Source organism: Grus americana, chromosome Z (genome assembly GCF_028858705.1).
Source record: "Grus americana isolate bGruAme1 chromosome Z, bGruAme1.mat, whole genome shotgun sequence".
NCBI lineage: Eukaryota > Metazoa > Chordata > Aves > Gruiformes > Gruidae > Grus > Grus americana.
In genome coordinates, this window is record NC_072891.1 from 59,920,141 (window position 1) to 59,935,999 (window position 15,859).

The window sequence follows — 15,859 nt, forward strand, 5'->3', positions numbered from 1 at the left end:
AACAGAATCAAAGAGGGATCAATCTCTCAGTCCAGCTGTGTATAAACAATAATTATAAACAAATGTCTCTTTCAAAGTAGCCCATGATTGTTAAACATTTACCTGGAAGGTGTTTTGGAAAGCACGAAAAAGGTATTATAAGAAGCCAAATTGCAAAAAAGCATGCAAGAAATGCTATCCACCATGCTCCAAGCCAACGTGGGTCATCTTGATCCATCTTTGTACTGGAAAAATAATTTGGAAAAAAGCAGATTTACTGTTCATGAATTCAAGTCAGCAATATCAGATGTCAGTGAACTGGATTTTTTTTAATATTGATTTAACAGAATGCCTTTGATTATTGTAATTTTCTTGTTTCCTATATGTATTAAGTTTATTGTTTGCTTGTTTAAAGCACATTCATCAGCTCTATTATAAAAATATTGCATTTTATCAAATAGAGCTTTCAACTCATTAATCAAATTCATTCTGATTTAAAGGCCATTATTTGGCCCAGATTTCAAGATCCTGTAGCATTAAGATACTTAAAAAGTTGGTTTTAGAAAGAATCTTCAGAATCAATGATTTATGTGAAAGCCAGTACAGAAGTTCAGAATGCCATTGCATTGATCTGAAGTCCCTAAAACAGAGGAAATAAAAGCGTAAATGAAGTTGTTGGTTTGCACAGTAGTACAATCTATAACATTATTTTTTGAATAGTGTACTATTACTCAATTGGTAGATTGTCTAGCAAGTTCTTCCCCAGGAGATAAGTAGTTGTATCCTACCTTATATCCCACCTCAGGGAAAACTTTTGCACAAAAAAATCAGTAGTTTCAATCTAACCCTAAATGAGCAACTAATCAAAAGAAAAAGCAATTTGTGTTAATCAGCTTTAAAATAGCTAATACTTCAAAGCTAGAACTACATATTTGCAATACAGAGAAACTTTCACACACAGAGTGATTCCTCACTGTAGGAAGTAACTCATTTGCTAGAAGCCCTTGTGAATGCAACTTGTTACCAAGGTAAAGAAGCTCTTGAAAAAGCAGTATTTTCCAAACAGAAATACTCCTCACAACTTCTCCTCATCACATGGAAAACAGGTGAAGATTTTAGTAAGAATTATTAGGAAAAGAAAATAGAAAGCAGAAGAGTGTATCTTGCCTTTCTGGGAGCTGGATATCAATATAAATATTCAGTAACTGCCCTCCTAAGACATAGCCAATAGCAGGACCCAGCAGTGACATGGCATAGCCAATTCCTAGAAGAGAATATATATCAAGTTCACCATACATTTTTAAAGCTTTCTTAAAAAAAATAAATCCTAAATCAACTTCAGACCAAATGGTTTCTGTAATTCAACCTGTTCTTTCACTGTCATTATTTTGACTATAGCATGTACAAGACAAGATTTGTATTTGTCACTGAACAAGAAAGTTCGTAGCTCATTAAAATCTGCAACTCAGTTCAGCAAAAGACACTTCACCGACAGCATCTTTATGCATTATTAGATTACCTTTTGCACATCTTGTGCCTACAATCACAAGTTAGCTTGTGAAAAAAGTTTCTGAAGTGAGGAGGTTGTTATCAGCATCAGTTGTTAATAGTGCATGCCCACAATCTTTAAGAACCTACATATTTTTATTTTGGGTCTTCAGTTGGGTTTTAGATCTGCCAAGACCAGAAGCCAGGGTTCCATTAAAGCTTTTGACTGGAGTATTATCTGCCCCTTGAGTTCACTGAGAGCTCAATCATATGCACTTCCATTTATTGATATGAGCATTAAAATACAAAGCCAGGGCTCTTAACAGCTCCTGACAGTCCTAAAAAACTCAAAAAACCTAAGAAGACACACAAAACAACCCCAAAGTTACAGGTGTAACCATATCCTACTGAAAAGCACTCTTAGGTCTATCTTTTTTTTTTTACCTTAGGACAAGATTTTCTCAATGTCACAATAGTCTCCCTGACTTACCAGCCAGACTTCTATGGTACTTTACACTGCTGGCAGGAGCACTGTCTGTGCAGATAAAAGCTTGCAACTAATAACTAGATCTCTCTAAATAATTGGTAGGACATGCATCCTTACTGCCAATATTCTATGCTTTTCCCTAGGTTGAAGAATCTGGATTTCTCAATTGTTTCCAAAGTTCCTGGATCCTGATTTAGTATTATTTAACTCTTTAGATAGCAAGAAGGAATAATATGGGAGTGGGAAGGGACACAGAAGGGGACAATCAGTAAGTCAGAATAAATATTGACATATCCCAGGTTTTCCTGTATTTTGGAAATACTGACATGCTCATAGGATCTCTCCGAGTTAAGTCCACATTCATCCTACAGAACTTTGAACCTGGCTTAGAAGGTGCCTATTTCCTCCTACAGACCATTCAGTTTGAATTACCATTCAGAATTGCTTAACTTTTCATTGACTTTAGATGTAGATGCCTCAGTTCAGCAAGAAAAGAACAGTCCTTGTGAAAACACACCCATTTTCAGAAGAGAAAGAAACCACCACCTTATGAGTTAAAAGCCTATAGTCTAAGGTGTTAGCAGCTATTTACAGTCACTAGCAGAAAGATTTAGGGGTTGTTTGGGGTTTTTTTGCTGTCTTGCACAAGCCTTCTTGCATTAGGCAGACTAACACAATATATTTTAAATCCTCAATACATTGCATAAAAGCAAGAAAAACAATTAAGGCTTAATGTAGCTACCTGTCTACTCACTTGTCTTCTAGTTTTGTTATATTAGGCAGAATACACTGTTGTTCTGAACTGAGCAGTTGTCTGAAGACTGCACAAGCATTAAATTACTGTATTGGTCTGTTATGTTTTAAGTATGAACACTAACACCATTCTCCTGAGTTTTCAGGTCACTTCTTGATCCTGTAATCATACAGATAGCCCTAATTCTGCTCTATTTTCTGAAGCCAGTGAAATAAGAAGTGTAATAATCTTCTCTCTCAGTATAAAGAAACAGCAAAAATAAAAGCTGTCTATTATTTAACATATGCAACTATTCTATTTGTTGGCATTAAATGAAGTGACTTGCCTGGAACAATTAAGCAAGAATTGTACGCAAATAGATGATGATTTCAATTTTGCCCCCTAAAAATATTGATTTCATCTGGAAAACAATCCAGGAATCTAAGATGCTTTGAATTCCTCCTGCGAATTACCAGTATAGCTAAAATACTTCTATCAGCTTACACCTAAAATGGGGAAAATAGCAAGTATCAAAGCTATAGAAAACACTCTTAGACTACAAGGAACTTGGCAGTAAAAATATACATAACCCAGATAGTGCTTACTGGAAAGATTAAAAACCACTGCTAAGAATTAGTATTTCTTAGCTTTCAAACAGCCCCACAGTAAGACAAATACATTCTCCATGTTTCTAGGCAATCCCTTTACTTTCAATTAAGAAGAGATACTTCCAGTATTTCCTCCTGAAGTGCCAGATTTGTATGTGGCTAGAGAACTGCATTGATCATGTGATGCTCAGGAGTGTCCCTGCACTAAGGGGACAGTCTACTGTTAGATAGTAACTACGACATGCAAAGACGTGACACTTAGAGCAGATCAATACTTAACTTGTACAGTAACTGATATAGAAACATTTTATACATGCAAATAAGCAACGACAAGATTGATTTAATTAGTGGAATTCATAAGAGCATTTCTAAGACATTGCAGTCTATGATCTAACCAGACAATGTGTTATAAACAGTTTTAAAAGTTACCTATATAAAGGGAAGACTTGTGTTTTGGGACACTATCATCAATAAAAGCTGTCCCCAAAGTATATAGTGGAGTTCCTCCAACTCCCAGCAGCAGTTGTCCCAGGATAAAGACATACAGATAGTTGGGAAGTGAAGACTTTGTGCTGGCACTGCAAGTGAAGTTAGTAGAGCTTGTTCCTGAAATTTGGCATGTATCTGAAAGACAGAGACAGCAAGACTTTAAAATTCTGTTACCCAGCTCATCACAGTTCAACTGAAGAAAAACCTGTACTGAAAGCTAAACTACACATGAAGTGCTGTTAGTCCCAGGCTCCCATTTTCAGGCCTGCTAATATATCCTATATGACAGTGCCCTAACCTTCTCTGATATCATGTCCCCCAAAAGAAATACTATCATGGCTTGGTTTTTGTTTCCTTACTAGGAAGGAAAGATAGATGAAATAGCCATATTAAAACATTGGCTTGTTGAAAGCATTATGGACCAGAAGTATGCAAAAAATCCCTATCAAATTCAACAAGTTAGTGAATACTCCTAGGTAACAGGCACTTCATTTTGTTCTTGTACGATTCTGAGGAGCACTAACAACAACTTCCATTCTTAAGTGACAGAGTAGCCTGAAAACCCTGAGGAAAGTTGGACTGCTGGAGAGGAAAGTTCAGAGTTGCAAGCAAAGATAATCCTCCCTTCTCATATGCTGTTTTCACAAGTAGTTACATAAAAAACCAACTACAAAAAAACAATGCACAACTTAAAAGCCACACCACTATCTCTCAGAGCACACACTGCCATATCTCCAGAATGAGAAGTTAATGTAAAGTCTCTGTACTTGTCCAGACACACACACAAAGGGAAGCAGAGGTAGAACAGCCTAAGTTTGCACCTGCTCCTGTAATGTTTGGCACTATAAGGGGGGAAGAGACAAGAGGAAGTGAAGACAAGGAGTATGTTTTCTTTTCTCCTCTTTCATGCCATCATTGCACTTTTACTAGCACACAGTCCCAAGTAACAAGACCCAAAACACAAGACCAAGCATGGTTCTTTCCAGGTTTTTCCACAGAACAGCATACAGCCCTAAGGAAGAGGATGAACTCATCAGTTTAGTGGAAACAATCCATACAGAGCAAATATATGAAAACACCCTTCAGATCAGATGAGTAGACTGATTAATTCTCAGTACTTTACTACAAAATTATTACATCATTTTTCTCAGGTCCTTTTACATTTGAGAACACTTTTTACTTAAGAAAACAGAAGGCAAGTTCGTCCACACTTCAGGCTTAGAGGACAAATACAAGGAATCATGTAGTCCAACTTCTTAATCCAAACAGGGTCAGAAGTGAATGCAGACCAAGTTGCTCAGGACTTTACTCAGCAAGGTCTTGAAACCACTCAGAGGATGCACAGTCTTTCTGGGTAACCTGTTCCAATGCTTGAATGTTCTCACAATAAAGTTATCTTCCTTGTGTCAAGTGAAGATCTACATTTCACATTTGCTGTGACAGGCATCTTTTAAAAATTTAAGCATGTTTCAATAAAATCTGAGACAGAAGTTTAAAAGTCCATTGCTTATAACATCCGGAATTTTTACAATCCTCTGTACCGTCTACGGGTAATCAAATACAGAAAGGTTTTATTACAAGCAAACCACTAGATGGAGCTCCTGACTACAAATACCAGAACCAGCCGAGACACTGAAGACCCCATGTAACCTAGAAAAGTTACCAGAATAGCTGGTTACATCTAGGTTACAAATTTGAATCTGAAGCCTTTCTGGAGATTAGACAAGACATGTTTGCGTGGCTAAAATTTTCTGTAAGTAGGCAGGCCATTGGTTAGCTACTCTTTGAATATGAAGTGGATTAAACTATTTCCAATGAGTGTTATTATGATAAATACTACTAATTGAATAGTTTTGTAGAGTAGGATATCTATATACTCAGAATAAAAGTAAATTAATATCTCAAGGTAAACCAGCAAGTTCCAGGAAATCTGTAAGTCTTATATTGGAGGCTAGATGTATTTTGTATTCCAGACTAGATCTATTAATTAACCTGGCAGCCATATTAAATATTGCTCTGAACTATACTTTGAAGTTGTCGTGTAGGTGAAACTCACTGTACTTACATACAACAGATGACCATAAATAATTAAGTAACCAACTAGGAATTGTTCAGAAATAAATTAGGTGGTAGATTTCAATACAAAGCATCAAATGAGAGAGTTTACTCTCAATACATTAAAATCTCCATAAACTACTCATCCAAACAAATAAGCAACAAAGAAGAGGTGTTAGGGTACGGTGCTATTAACTATCCATTTAGTTGCAGAGTTTAAGATGCTTTAGCAACATCAGAACTAGCTAAACCAGACATCCTATAAAATCATGTACAGTGGTTAACTTAACTGTTAAGGATGCCATTGCACAGCACCTGCAGATTTATGCCAAGCCTGTCATGGTGCAGACATTCCCTGCACTCTGTAGTCATTTATTTTTGATAGCATTTTGCTTAAGTCAGCTTAAGTCCTTAAATCTGCTCAATACAGTCACAGCATAGGTACCTGCATTACAGTAGTCAAAACAGGATGAATTCAGTCAGCTTCCTATGTCATGGAGAAGAAAGCACATGTTCCATTTAAAGTTTTCCCTACAGCTTTTAGATTTCAAAGGGCAACGTGGAACATGAGCCCTAATAAGGTATCAACACCTACAGCTTCTTTAATGGTTGATAAAGTAGCAAGTGTTTGATGAAACAGGAACAGACTCTTTGAGATTTCAACCAAAATTTGTAGTAGGGAGAGAAATCAGTTGCAACAGTTGGTCACCTCCCTTCACACTCCTATCCTGTCAGTATCTTGTTTCAATAAAAACCCTACAATCAAGCTGGAACTTTCTTTGCATTAAATTCAGCTTCCCTTCCATACTAGTGAAGTAGTGAGGGTAATACTGAAACTGAAATTGTAGAGAAATGGGACTGTCAAAGCCAGGAGCAAGTGAGCTCTTGCCCCTCCACTAGGGAGTAACAAGCAATCATCTGATTGTAGCCTCCAAACACTGAAGAGTCTTTTCTTTTGGCCTTGTTCAGTTAAAAGTTCAATTAACTTCTGCCTCAGATCCTCAATTATTATATGGGGAATAATAGTTAAAGAACTTTGGTAAGCTAGTGGTCCATATCTGAACCTGGAAGCTCATGGAAGTACGTTATGTGATTAACACTTAAAAAACCCTAATTTGAGAATCAACAACCAGAAGACTGAGAACCTTCTATTAGATTGCTTAACAGCTACTGATTTTTTCAGTGAGCACTCTAATATGCTTAGTCATTAAAGGCATAAATCTGATTAAACATTGCAATAATAATTAAGACAATCCTAAAAGATTAAGTCATCTTGCTTTAAAGATATCTGGATGTTTCTTTATTAGTTACAGGTGTGTCACTAAGTTGAGATGCAAGTAGTTAGCATTAAGCACACTGCACTTAACATCTTGTTTTATGAGAAGAGAAATGTATCATAGAATGGTTTGGGTTGGAAGGGACCTTAAAGATCATCTAGTTCCAACACCCCTACCATGGGCAGAGACACCCTCCACTAGACCACGCTGCCCAAAGCCTCATCCAACCTGGCCTTAAACACTTCCAGGGAGGGGGCACCCACAACCTCTCTGGCCAACCTGTTTCAGTGCCTCACCACTCTCACAGTACAGAATTTCTTTCTAACATCTCATCTAAATCGACCCTCCTTCAGCTTAAACCCATTACCCCTTGTCCTGTCACTACACTCCCTCATAAACAGTCCCTCTCCAGCTTTCCTGTAGGCCCCCTTCAGAAACTGGTAAGCCGCAATGAGATCTCGCCAGAGCCTTCCTTTCTCCAGGCTGAACAATCCCAATTCTCTCAGCCTGTCCTCATAGAAAAGGCACTCCATCCCTCTGATCAGCTTCATGGCCCTCCTCTGGACTTGCTCCAACAGCTCCACGTCTCTCCTGTACTGGGGCCCCCAGAGCTGGATGCAGTACTCCAGGTGGGGTCTCACAAGAGTGGAGTAGAGGGGCAATCTCTTGAACTTATGGATTTCACAGAATCATTTTATTTTCAGTGTTAGAGATAATACCCTGATTTTAGGACTTCAATGGAGATAAACTAAATTAAATACCAAAATAAGAATTGCACCAAGTTGCTGCAAAGATTTTTTTAAATCATTTTCAAAACATAAGGATAAGCTTACCTTCAAGTTTGGCTCCATAGTGGTATTTTCCACTGCTGAAGTGTGGTAAGGAAAATATAAGTGAGCCCAATCCTAGCATAAAGGCTGAGAAAGCAAGCCATCGTGGTTTGTGCCCTCTTTCTCCAAAGAAAGATACAAACAGTGATAATATACAAAAAGCAATGTCATAGCTTGCAGAGATTAAGCCAGTGAGGGAACTGTTCAATTCATAACGCTTCTCAATTGTTGAAATACTAATGTTAATCAGGCCATTTACCACAATACCTACAAAAAAAAAGGAGATAATTAGTCAAAGATAATTTGATAGAGTTGCAAGGGCAAACTTACCATTGTGTGATGGAAAGGTTAAAGTGAATATATTTACAAAGCTATATTTTAAGGTATTTAGCTTTGAAATCCAGGTATATTGTGGGTTGATACAGTGTCAAATTAAGCCAGCTAAACTGCACAGGACCTATTCAATTTTATTCTCTCCTGTGGACATTAAAGGTTCAACATTCAAGTATTAAACCAAGAAAATACTATGCCTCAAACACTGTTGATGTATTAAGGTTCTAGATGCAGTTTGAAACAGATTTCAAACAGAATACTTTAGTGTCACAAGATACAGTACAAATTAAAAGGAAATAGTCAAGGTTATGACTCGCATTAGAATACAAGCTACAACTGAAGCACATTCAGGACACAGCTTTCAAGTCATGATTGTCAAACAAACATGATTTCCTCCCTGCCATCACAAAGGAAAGATATAAGAAAGCTTTTGAACAGACATCCTTCCCTATAATATAAAAAAGTGTAAAGCTGTTTAAAAATACTTTGCCTCTGTTTCAGAGCAATTGAGATTAACTGAGAAAAAAAATTGCCTTCTGAATCTGAAGTTCCCTGAAGCAGAAGTATCAGACAACCTGGAGAAGAGGCCTTGCACGAGCTGCCTTACTTAGGCACAGGTGAACTCCTAATAACTGATCCAAAAGTAGAAGCAAGTAAGCTGCTATTGCTACTGCATGCTTATACACAGCCTCCAGTTTTACTAAAGTGTTGTTTGTAGATACTAACTTGAATCTCCCATCCTGCCTCACATTCTGTTTACCTGTGCAAGACCCAGTAGTTAAATTTACAGGAGTTAACTTTTTATAGTTCCAAAACAGGATTCTGTTATAAGTCAGATGAATACCTGTACTTCATAAGTGTCACATAACTTCATGGTAGTCTACTGTGCCCATAATAATATATACCATGGAAAAAAAGTTAGGAAGTCTTGGAATCACAGTTGCAAATAAGATTAAAGGTTCTGTGACCTCACAGGTGACCGATGAGCATCTCTCATGACACAGGCCCTACAGTTATCCTTCTGCTTTCTGAAATTCAAACCACAATTCTCTACTGTCATTCCAAGATCAGAACAGAAGGATAGATGGCTGGGGACAGAAATGGATTAAGTTAGTTTTCAACAAGCCTCGCACCATCCAGAAGTGCAACTACACTGGCTGAACTTCAACAGATCTGCCTAGACTGTTCTACTTACAAAAAAAGTTACTCCAAATTTGTGATCAACCAGCTGTTTTCTTAATCAGTGCAATCCACATCATAATGAAGCACTTCAGCTTTCTATAAGGAGGCAGCTCTTGGCACAATCTTAATTTTCTAATACCCTACTATGGCCTCTTTATTAAGGATGACAATTTCAGCAGTCAGTCTGATCACCACACTTAAATTCATATGGGATTAACAGAAGCATTCAGATGTTACTCCACTGCCATTATTTAGACATTCGGCAGCTTTCTTCTGAAGGAACATTGACCAAAGAACACCACTAGCATGAAGGAATGAACAAACAAGTTCTTCCCATTGCCAGCACTCAAAACATTTACTAAGGCCTTAAAATATTCACATGAAGTCACTGTGCTATGTAGCAAGTTGAATTCAGAACTAGAAGACTTTGTCTTTTACCTGTAGTTTAAACTGCCACCTTTAATTTACATTGTAAAAGCCATAAAATGTTGCAGTTAATTTTATTGGATAATCAGATTTCATCTGTAAAAATGTAGATGTGATGAATGGCAGCATAACTTCTCCAATGCCATCATCTAGAGATTAATCACTAAAGACTCTTCAGGAATGATGGAACCTGACTTATACTAACCTGATCAGAAAAACAAGTTCTACAAGGACATCTCAACACTTAAATATTAGTATAGAAATTATTTTTTAACTATTATCATCCAAAACCTTATTGTCTTGCCACATCTGTTAGAAGTTTAGGTACAGTGTGTACTGATCCACAAAAGCCAGATTAATCATAAACCAACTTCATTTGTACTATGAAAAACAAGAGTGTTTTTTCTTCATCCATTTAACAAAAAAAGTGCTCTACAGTTATTCTAAGTACAGTGGCTTTAAAGCAGTGGTTTGCAGACACCCAGTTAAAAAAAAAATAAAAGTCCTTCCAGTAACAAATCTATTCAGGGTATAAAATATTAGTGCTATCCAGAGTTTTCAGATATATTAGACTGGACCAATCTCAAACACTGGTTCTGTTGTTTTGTTTAATAAAATTATTACTGACATGAGGAATAAACAGTCCTTTTCATACTCAAAATAGTGACATAACTCCTACCTTGTTTGCTACTACAGCTATGAACTGCTGCATATCTGGTTATTGTATTACAAGATGCAATCATACATTTATGCAATTCTAAGTGCCATACAGAAAGCAGGTATTAGTCATGTAACCATGTTCTACGTAAAGAAGTGTTTTCTCTTCTGGAAATACAGGTTTCACATATACTTGAAACAGAAACAACCAGAAATGAAGAGTTAAGTTTCACCTGGACTCTTCCAAGAAGCTGAAATACAGCAGATCAGGTGCTAATGACAACAATAACCTCTTTTCTAGGGCAGCTAGAAAACAACCTAATACATGCCTTCAGTTAGACACACACATACAAATATCTACACACATGTACCAGGTCACTGCAGATAACTACCTACTATGTTCACTCATTGTGTAAGAAGTCCAGTATAACAACTTAGACACATCAGAAGTGTGTTAAGGATCACTTCATTATTCTTCAGCACATTAGGAAGCAAACTTTCCTGAAAGTACATTAGCAAGCTTTATAGATATATTTTATGTTCCTCAGTGATGGTTTCTGTAATTTGGAGGGTAAATTAAATAATTAGACCCACAGCTAGAGTACGGTAGTAGCACACATTAATTCAAAATAGCAGTTGTTTTCTGTGCTTATCTAAGCTCTGAAGCTGCAAGACCTGGATATTTTTGCAAAGTTTCACATGCAGCACTGAATTTCTTGTCTGAAAATGATTCTTGTTTTTTCTGCTTCTCAAAGAGTTGCAACTCAAGTCTTCAGTGACCGATTCCCTTTCTACAATCTAGCCAAAGGAAAGGTACTTGTTCAGAAAAATCTAGATAACATCATTAAGAATGCCACAAGATCTGTAATAGCCATACCTACATCAGCTTTTAAAACAAGCATCAGTAGTTTCCTTACATTAAGGCCCTAAATCTGAACTAGAGTCAAAAGGTACCTCTCTGAGGTCTGGCATACATCTACAGTTAGATAACAGGACCAAGACCTGGATGAGTGGCATAGCCAACACCCATAGCATCCTAAGGGGACAGAGATTCTTATGATACAAGACCTTTTTATAATTGGGAACCTATCCACACTACTACTGAGAGATAAAATTTAAGTGATACTGAATTCATTATTCAGCTGAGCAGATGATCAGATCAGGATAGCAAACTGGATTTAAAGAAACACTGCTATAGCAAATTCAGAAGTGCTGAAAATATTCAGGATGCTTTGTCTAATGTAATACAATCTGAAACTTTTCAGTGTCACATTCAGGGTATTTTTGGTGGCCTATCTGTATTCTCAAGCTACAAAAATATACATGCATGATCTAAAAGTCTTCTACTACTCAGCTGCCAGTAACATCTGCTGTGCAAGAAGTTCTTCCACTCCTCTCTTTCTTTTTACCACATTAGAGAAAATAAATTTGAGCTAACAGCAGGACAACTGCAACAGTGATCACCTCCTGGTCCTACCAACTGTATCCTGGCCTTTCAAATACAGCAAGAAACAACAGGCTCTGCCCAAAACTCTCTAGATACTTCTCTTCTAAGACAACACATGTGTGTTAAGAACAGATAGGATTCTAAAGAGGTTGAAATCACAAAGAGCTCATGAAAACACATACTCAGAGACGCTGGTTCTTTTAAGGATTTTCCAAGCAACACAAGTAGCAGTGACATCCTTCTAGGTTTTAAGCAGAACCTCCTTCTCAGTTGTCCTCAGACCATCCCAGTTACCTCAGTGTGGTTCCAGGCAGGAATGCTGCCTGGTCTTCTAGCACCTAACCTCTTCTTCTATATCTCCCCTCAACCCTGTACAGCAGTCTCATTCCTTATGAGCAACAAGGATGAGCTTGAAAGCCTCATAGTTTTCTTTCCTAGCTAGTCAATAAAGTTGAAGGGTTCTGAAGATTAACGCAATAGCTCCATTTGACAGACAAATATCTAAGCTTTACAATCCTCAAATTTGTATTTTTGGTACACTAATGCTTCCCCTCCCCCCCCCAGCTGTTATTACTACTTTCTAAGGCTAAGGCTTGCCAAGGCCCTAACAAATCTTCTTACAGAAAACCAAAAATACAGACAAGAATATCTGAAGCCGAACAACAGAAATTAAGAGCAAGCTAAACTTCAGATTCTCCCCAAGCTTAAATTAAGCTGTTAGTTAAGTGTCACAAAGGTAACTGCACCAGGACCCACAGAACAAAACCAGATTTTTTTTAAAGCCATCTTAATTACCCAAAGTCCTACATAACCGTGCCAAGGTACTTTTTTAATTGACAGGCAGGTGGCAAAGTACATGCTAAGGCATCACAGTTTTGTCTATTGGTTTATATCATGTATTTTATGCCCTAGCTCATATGTCTCAATCTGTGAGGCACATATGGAGCACTACTTCCCCATAACCAATGGGGACACAGTATAGGCAAGAGCATGAAACACAGAGCTGATGGAGCATGGACTCACAATTGGTCAAAAAAGTAGGTGGGAAAAGAAGAAAAGGAGGAACAGAGTGAAGTAGAGAGTACTACAGTATGAGTAACTTCCCTATCCAGGGCACTAGGGCACCTTCTTCCCCTAGTGAAGCCACTACTGTCACTCTACAGCAACAGCACCAGACTCGGGCAGCTAGAGGAACCCACCTCCCCAGTTGCCACCACTCTTTCCCAGCCTTCCCCAGTCCAAGCTCCCACCTGGCTTCTCCCACAGCTCCAGGATGGAGAGCAAGATGTGCCAAGGGCAGTGGAAGACCTGCAGGGGCCAGGTCCCACAGGGAAAGCAGAGAGGCCAGCAGCTCAAGGCAACATAGCAGGGACAGGTTACCTTGGAAGATAGCCAGGAGGCTGTAGGCAGCCAGGTAGCCCTCGGGGTTGTTGCAGAGCTGCAGAGCCTTAGGGGTGCAGTGGCCCCACCCGCAGGGACCCTCCTCAGCCGCCGCAGGAACGCTGCCACCTGCCCCGGCAGGGCTCACCTGGCGCTGGCGGCCGAGGTCGGGGCTGGGTGGCTCAAACACCGGGTTCTCGATACCACCACGCTTCATGACGGGCAAGAGACCACTGCCCGACCGGAGCTGCAAACGACACCCGGGCGCAACGCTCCTCTAAATACCACGAGGGCGGGCCGGCCCCGACGGGGGCAGGTGGTGGCGCTTTCCCCCTCCCCCCGAGGAGGGCAGCCCGGCCCCGCCCCGCCCCGCCCGGGCCGCTGGGGGCCGTGTCCCGCGGTTCCCGCCGCCCGGCGAGACCGCTGCATTGGTGGTATGCTCTCCGAGCCCGGGCCGGGGAAGGGGCTGTAGTGGCCGCGGCCTCGCCGCCCGGCCCCTGCACCTGCCCCTCGGCACCCAGCCCCGCCAGGCCCTGGCCCGCGTCTCTCTGCCGGCCGGACCAGTCCACATTGTCGCCGCGCTGGGTTGTGTTTTGTTTCAAGTTCATGCGTCCAAATCAAGTTCTGCTTTAAACTTCCAGTTAACGACTGGTGGAAGCGTGCCGTGGTGCCCGCCGCCCGCGAGGCAGAACCGCGGACAGCAGGTGTGGGGAGTGACGCGATGGAGGTCAGCGGATATGAATGTCATATACCCAGCAGCACCAAAAAGGGCAAATCGATTTTGTCTACCAACATTTCCTCATTGATATTTCTTCTGAGAAACAAAAAAATTTAAAATGTTCTTTATAAGCGTTGGAAAATGTGAAAGGAATGTTTTTCCAGACATGGTACTTTCCCACTTTAGGCAAGAGAGTTGGCACATGACCCACTTGGGTGTGGAAACCCATATCCAATAAAAAAAAAAAAACAAACTGGATATTTGCAAATGTCATCCTTTGGAAATATTATTCCCCTACTGTACCACAGAAAGTTTCCATCTGTAGGATCTTCCAGTCATTGAACAAGTTACTAAGTTGCAGGCATCAACCATGAGAATTTGTCAAGTGTACAAGGAAGTACCAAGCTTGTTTGCATATAGTGCGAATTATTTTACTCATCTGCACAAGAACAACTCGGAAGGAGTTCAGGGATCAATTAACTGTCACCACTGGTATTAATCTCTGGGCAGTACAGGTTTGTCCTGAAAAGTCCTTCCCCTTTCAAGAATCCAAAATGTTTTGGAGACAAGTGAAATAAGACTGAAAATGGAGACTTCAGCAGTGGCTTTGGTTTCACAGTGAAAGCCAGGTCATCCTTTTGAATACCCAACCATCCTCTCTTCCCTTGGTGTCACAGCTCTTTAGAGAGAAGCACACATTTTCAAGTATTTATTAGCAGCACAGAAACTACATGGAGATGACCTTCTGAAAACAAAACCAAAAAACCAAACCAAAACAAAACAACCAACAGTAGGTTAGAGAAGAGAATATGTGTGTATGTATTTGTATAGATAAATTGCAAATGGGAAATTGGCTGCTCCTGCTGCTGCTACATCTTGCAGGGGCAGGAAGTGGTGTCTGGAGCTGGAGGGCCATGGGCTTCTCTGGCAGTTGGGCCTTCCCCACCCTCCACCTGGGCCATCTGGGGGTCTCTCCCAGGCACTGCTCCAGCCCCATAGCCAGCAGTGACTTTCCTGAGCCTGCAGGAGCTCAGATAACCGCTCCCCAGTGAAACATTCCTCTGTTGGTCACTGACAGCCCCCAGACCCTGAAATTAGCTTATTATTTCAAGCTATAGTCTGGGATGGTTTTTCCTCAACTGATTATCAAGATATATCCCAGTTAACAGCCTCTTGAAAGGTCTAAAGATGTGCCTAAACCAACTGGCACACTAACCTGTTTCAGGAATAAGGTAATAGTAAAGAATTCTTTTCCCTGTGTTTGTTTGTGTTTTACCGATTTTTTTTTTATTCTCCCTAATTAAAATAGAGTAGGATAGTCATTTGAAATAGTATCCTGATCTTTGCTAGATTGCTTCCATGGTAGAGTAGTAAGAATAATCCACAAAATTGCTAAATTATTATACTGTTAATGAGACATAAAAAACTTCCTTGATCTGCCAGGTCAGCTAAGTTTGTTGTTATCTTTATTTAGTTGTCACCCTCCCAACTGATGGTTTTGGTTTTATCATCACAGGAAGGTCACAGAAGAGAAGGGAAAAAGAGAAGTGAGTGGAGCTCACTATGAAAAATACTGTGTTCAGCTGAAGCCAACAACATTTTTAAGAAAATTGGGGAGGGTAGCAATGCAGTGTCCCATCTAGGCGTAGTCTGGGAACTAAATAGTGAATTGAATAACCCAGGGAATTAGAGAGGAGTGAACTCTCAAGAGTATGCTACTAGAATACAGATTTTAGGAGAAAGCCACAGGGACAGGAAGAGAGAGAGGGA

General features: G+C 39.7%; 1 protein-coding gene across 3 annotated transcripts in view; it reads right to left on the reverse strand.

Annotated features, from left to right (window-relative positions):
- The window catches only part of SLCO4C1 (solute carrier organic anion transporter family member 4C1), a 31,145-nt gene extending 17,516 nt beyond the window's left edge, over window positions 1-13,629 (reverse strand). Inside the window, exons 1-5 of one of the 3 annotated variants that reach the window (XM_054810729.1) lie at window positions 13,372-13,629; window positions 7,950-8,213; window positions 3,725-3,919; window positions 1,147-1,243; window positions 103-224 (exon numbers count right to left, since the gene is read on the reverse strand). In XM_054810729.1, coding sequence (XP_054666704.1) covers window positions 103-224; window positions 1,147-1,243; window positions 3,725-3,919; window positions 7,950-8,213; window positions 13,372-13,588 — 895 coding nt within the window. In that variant the 5' untranslated portion in view covers window positions 13,589-13,629. The remainder of the gene's footprint in view (window positions 1-102; window positions 225-1,146; window positions 1,244-3,724; window positions 3,920-7,949; window positions 8,214-13,371) is intronic. The other 2 variants (XM_054810731.1, XM_054810730.1) reach the window with 2 other exon arrangements.
- Between the last annotated feature and the right edge of the window lie 2,230 nt (window positions 13,630-15,859).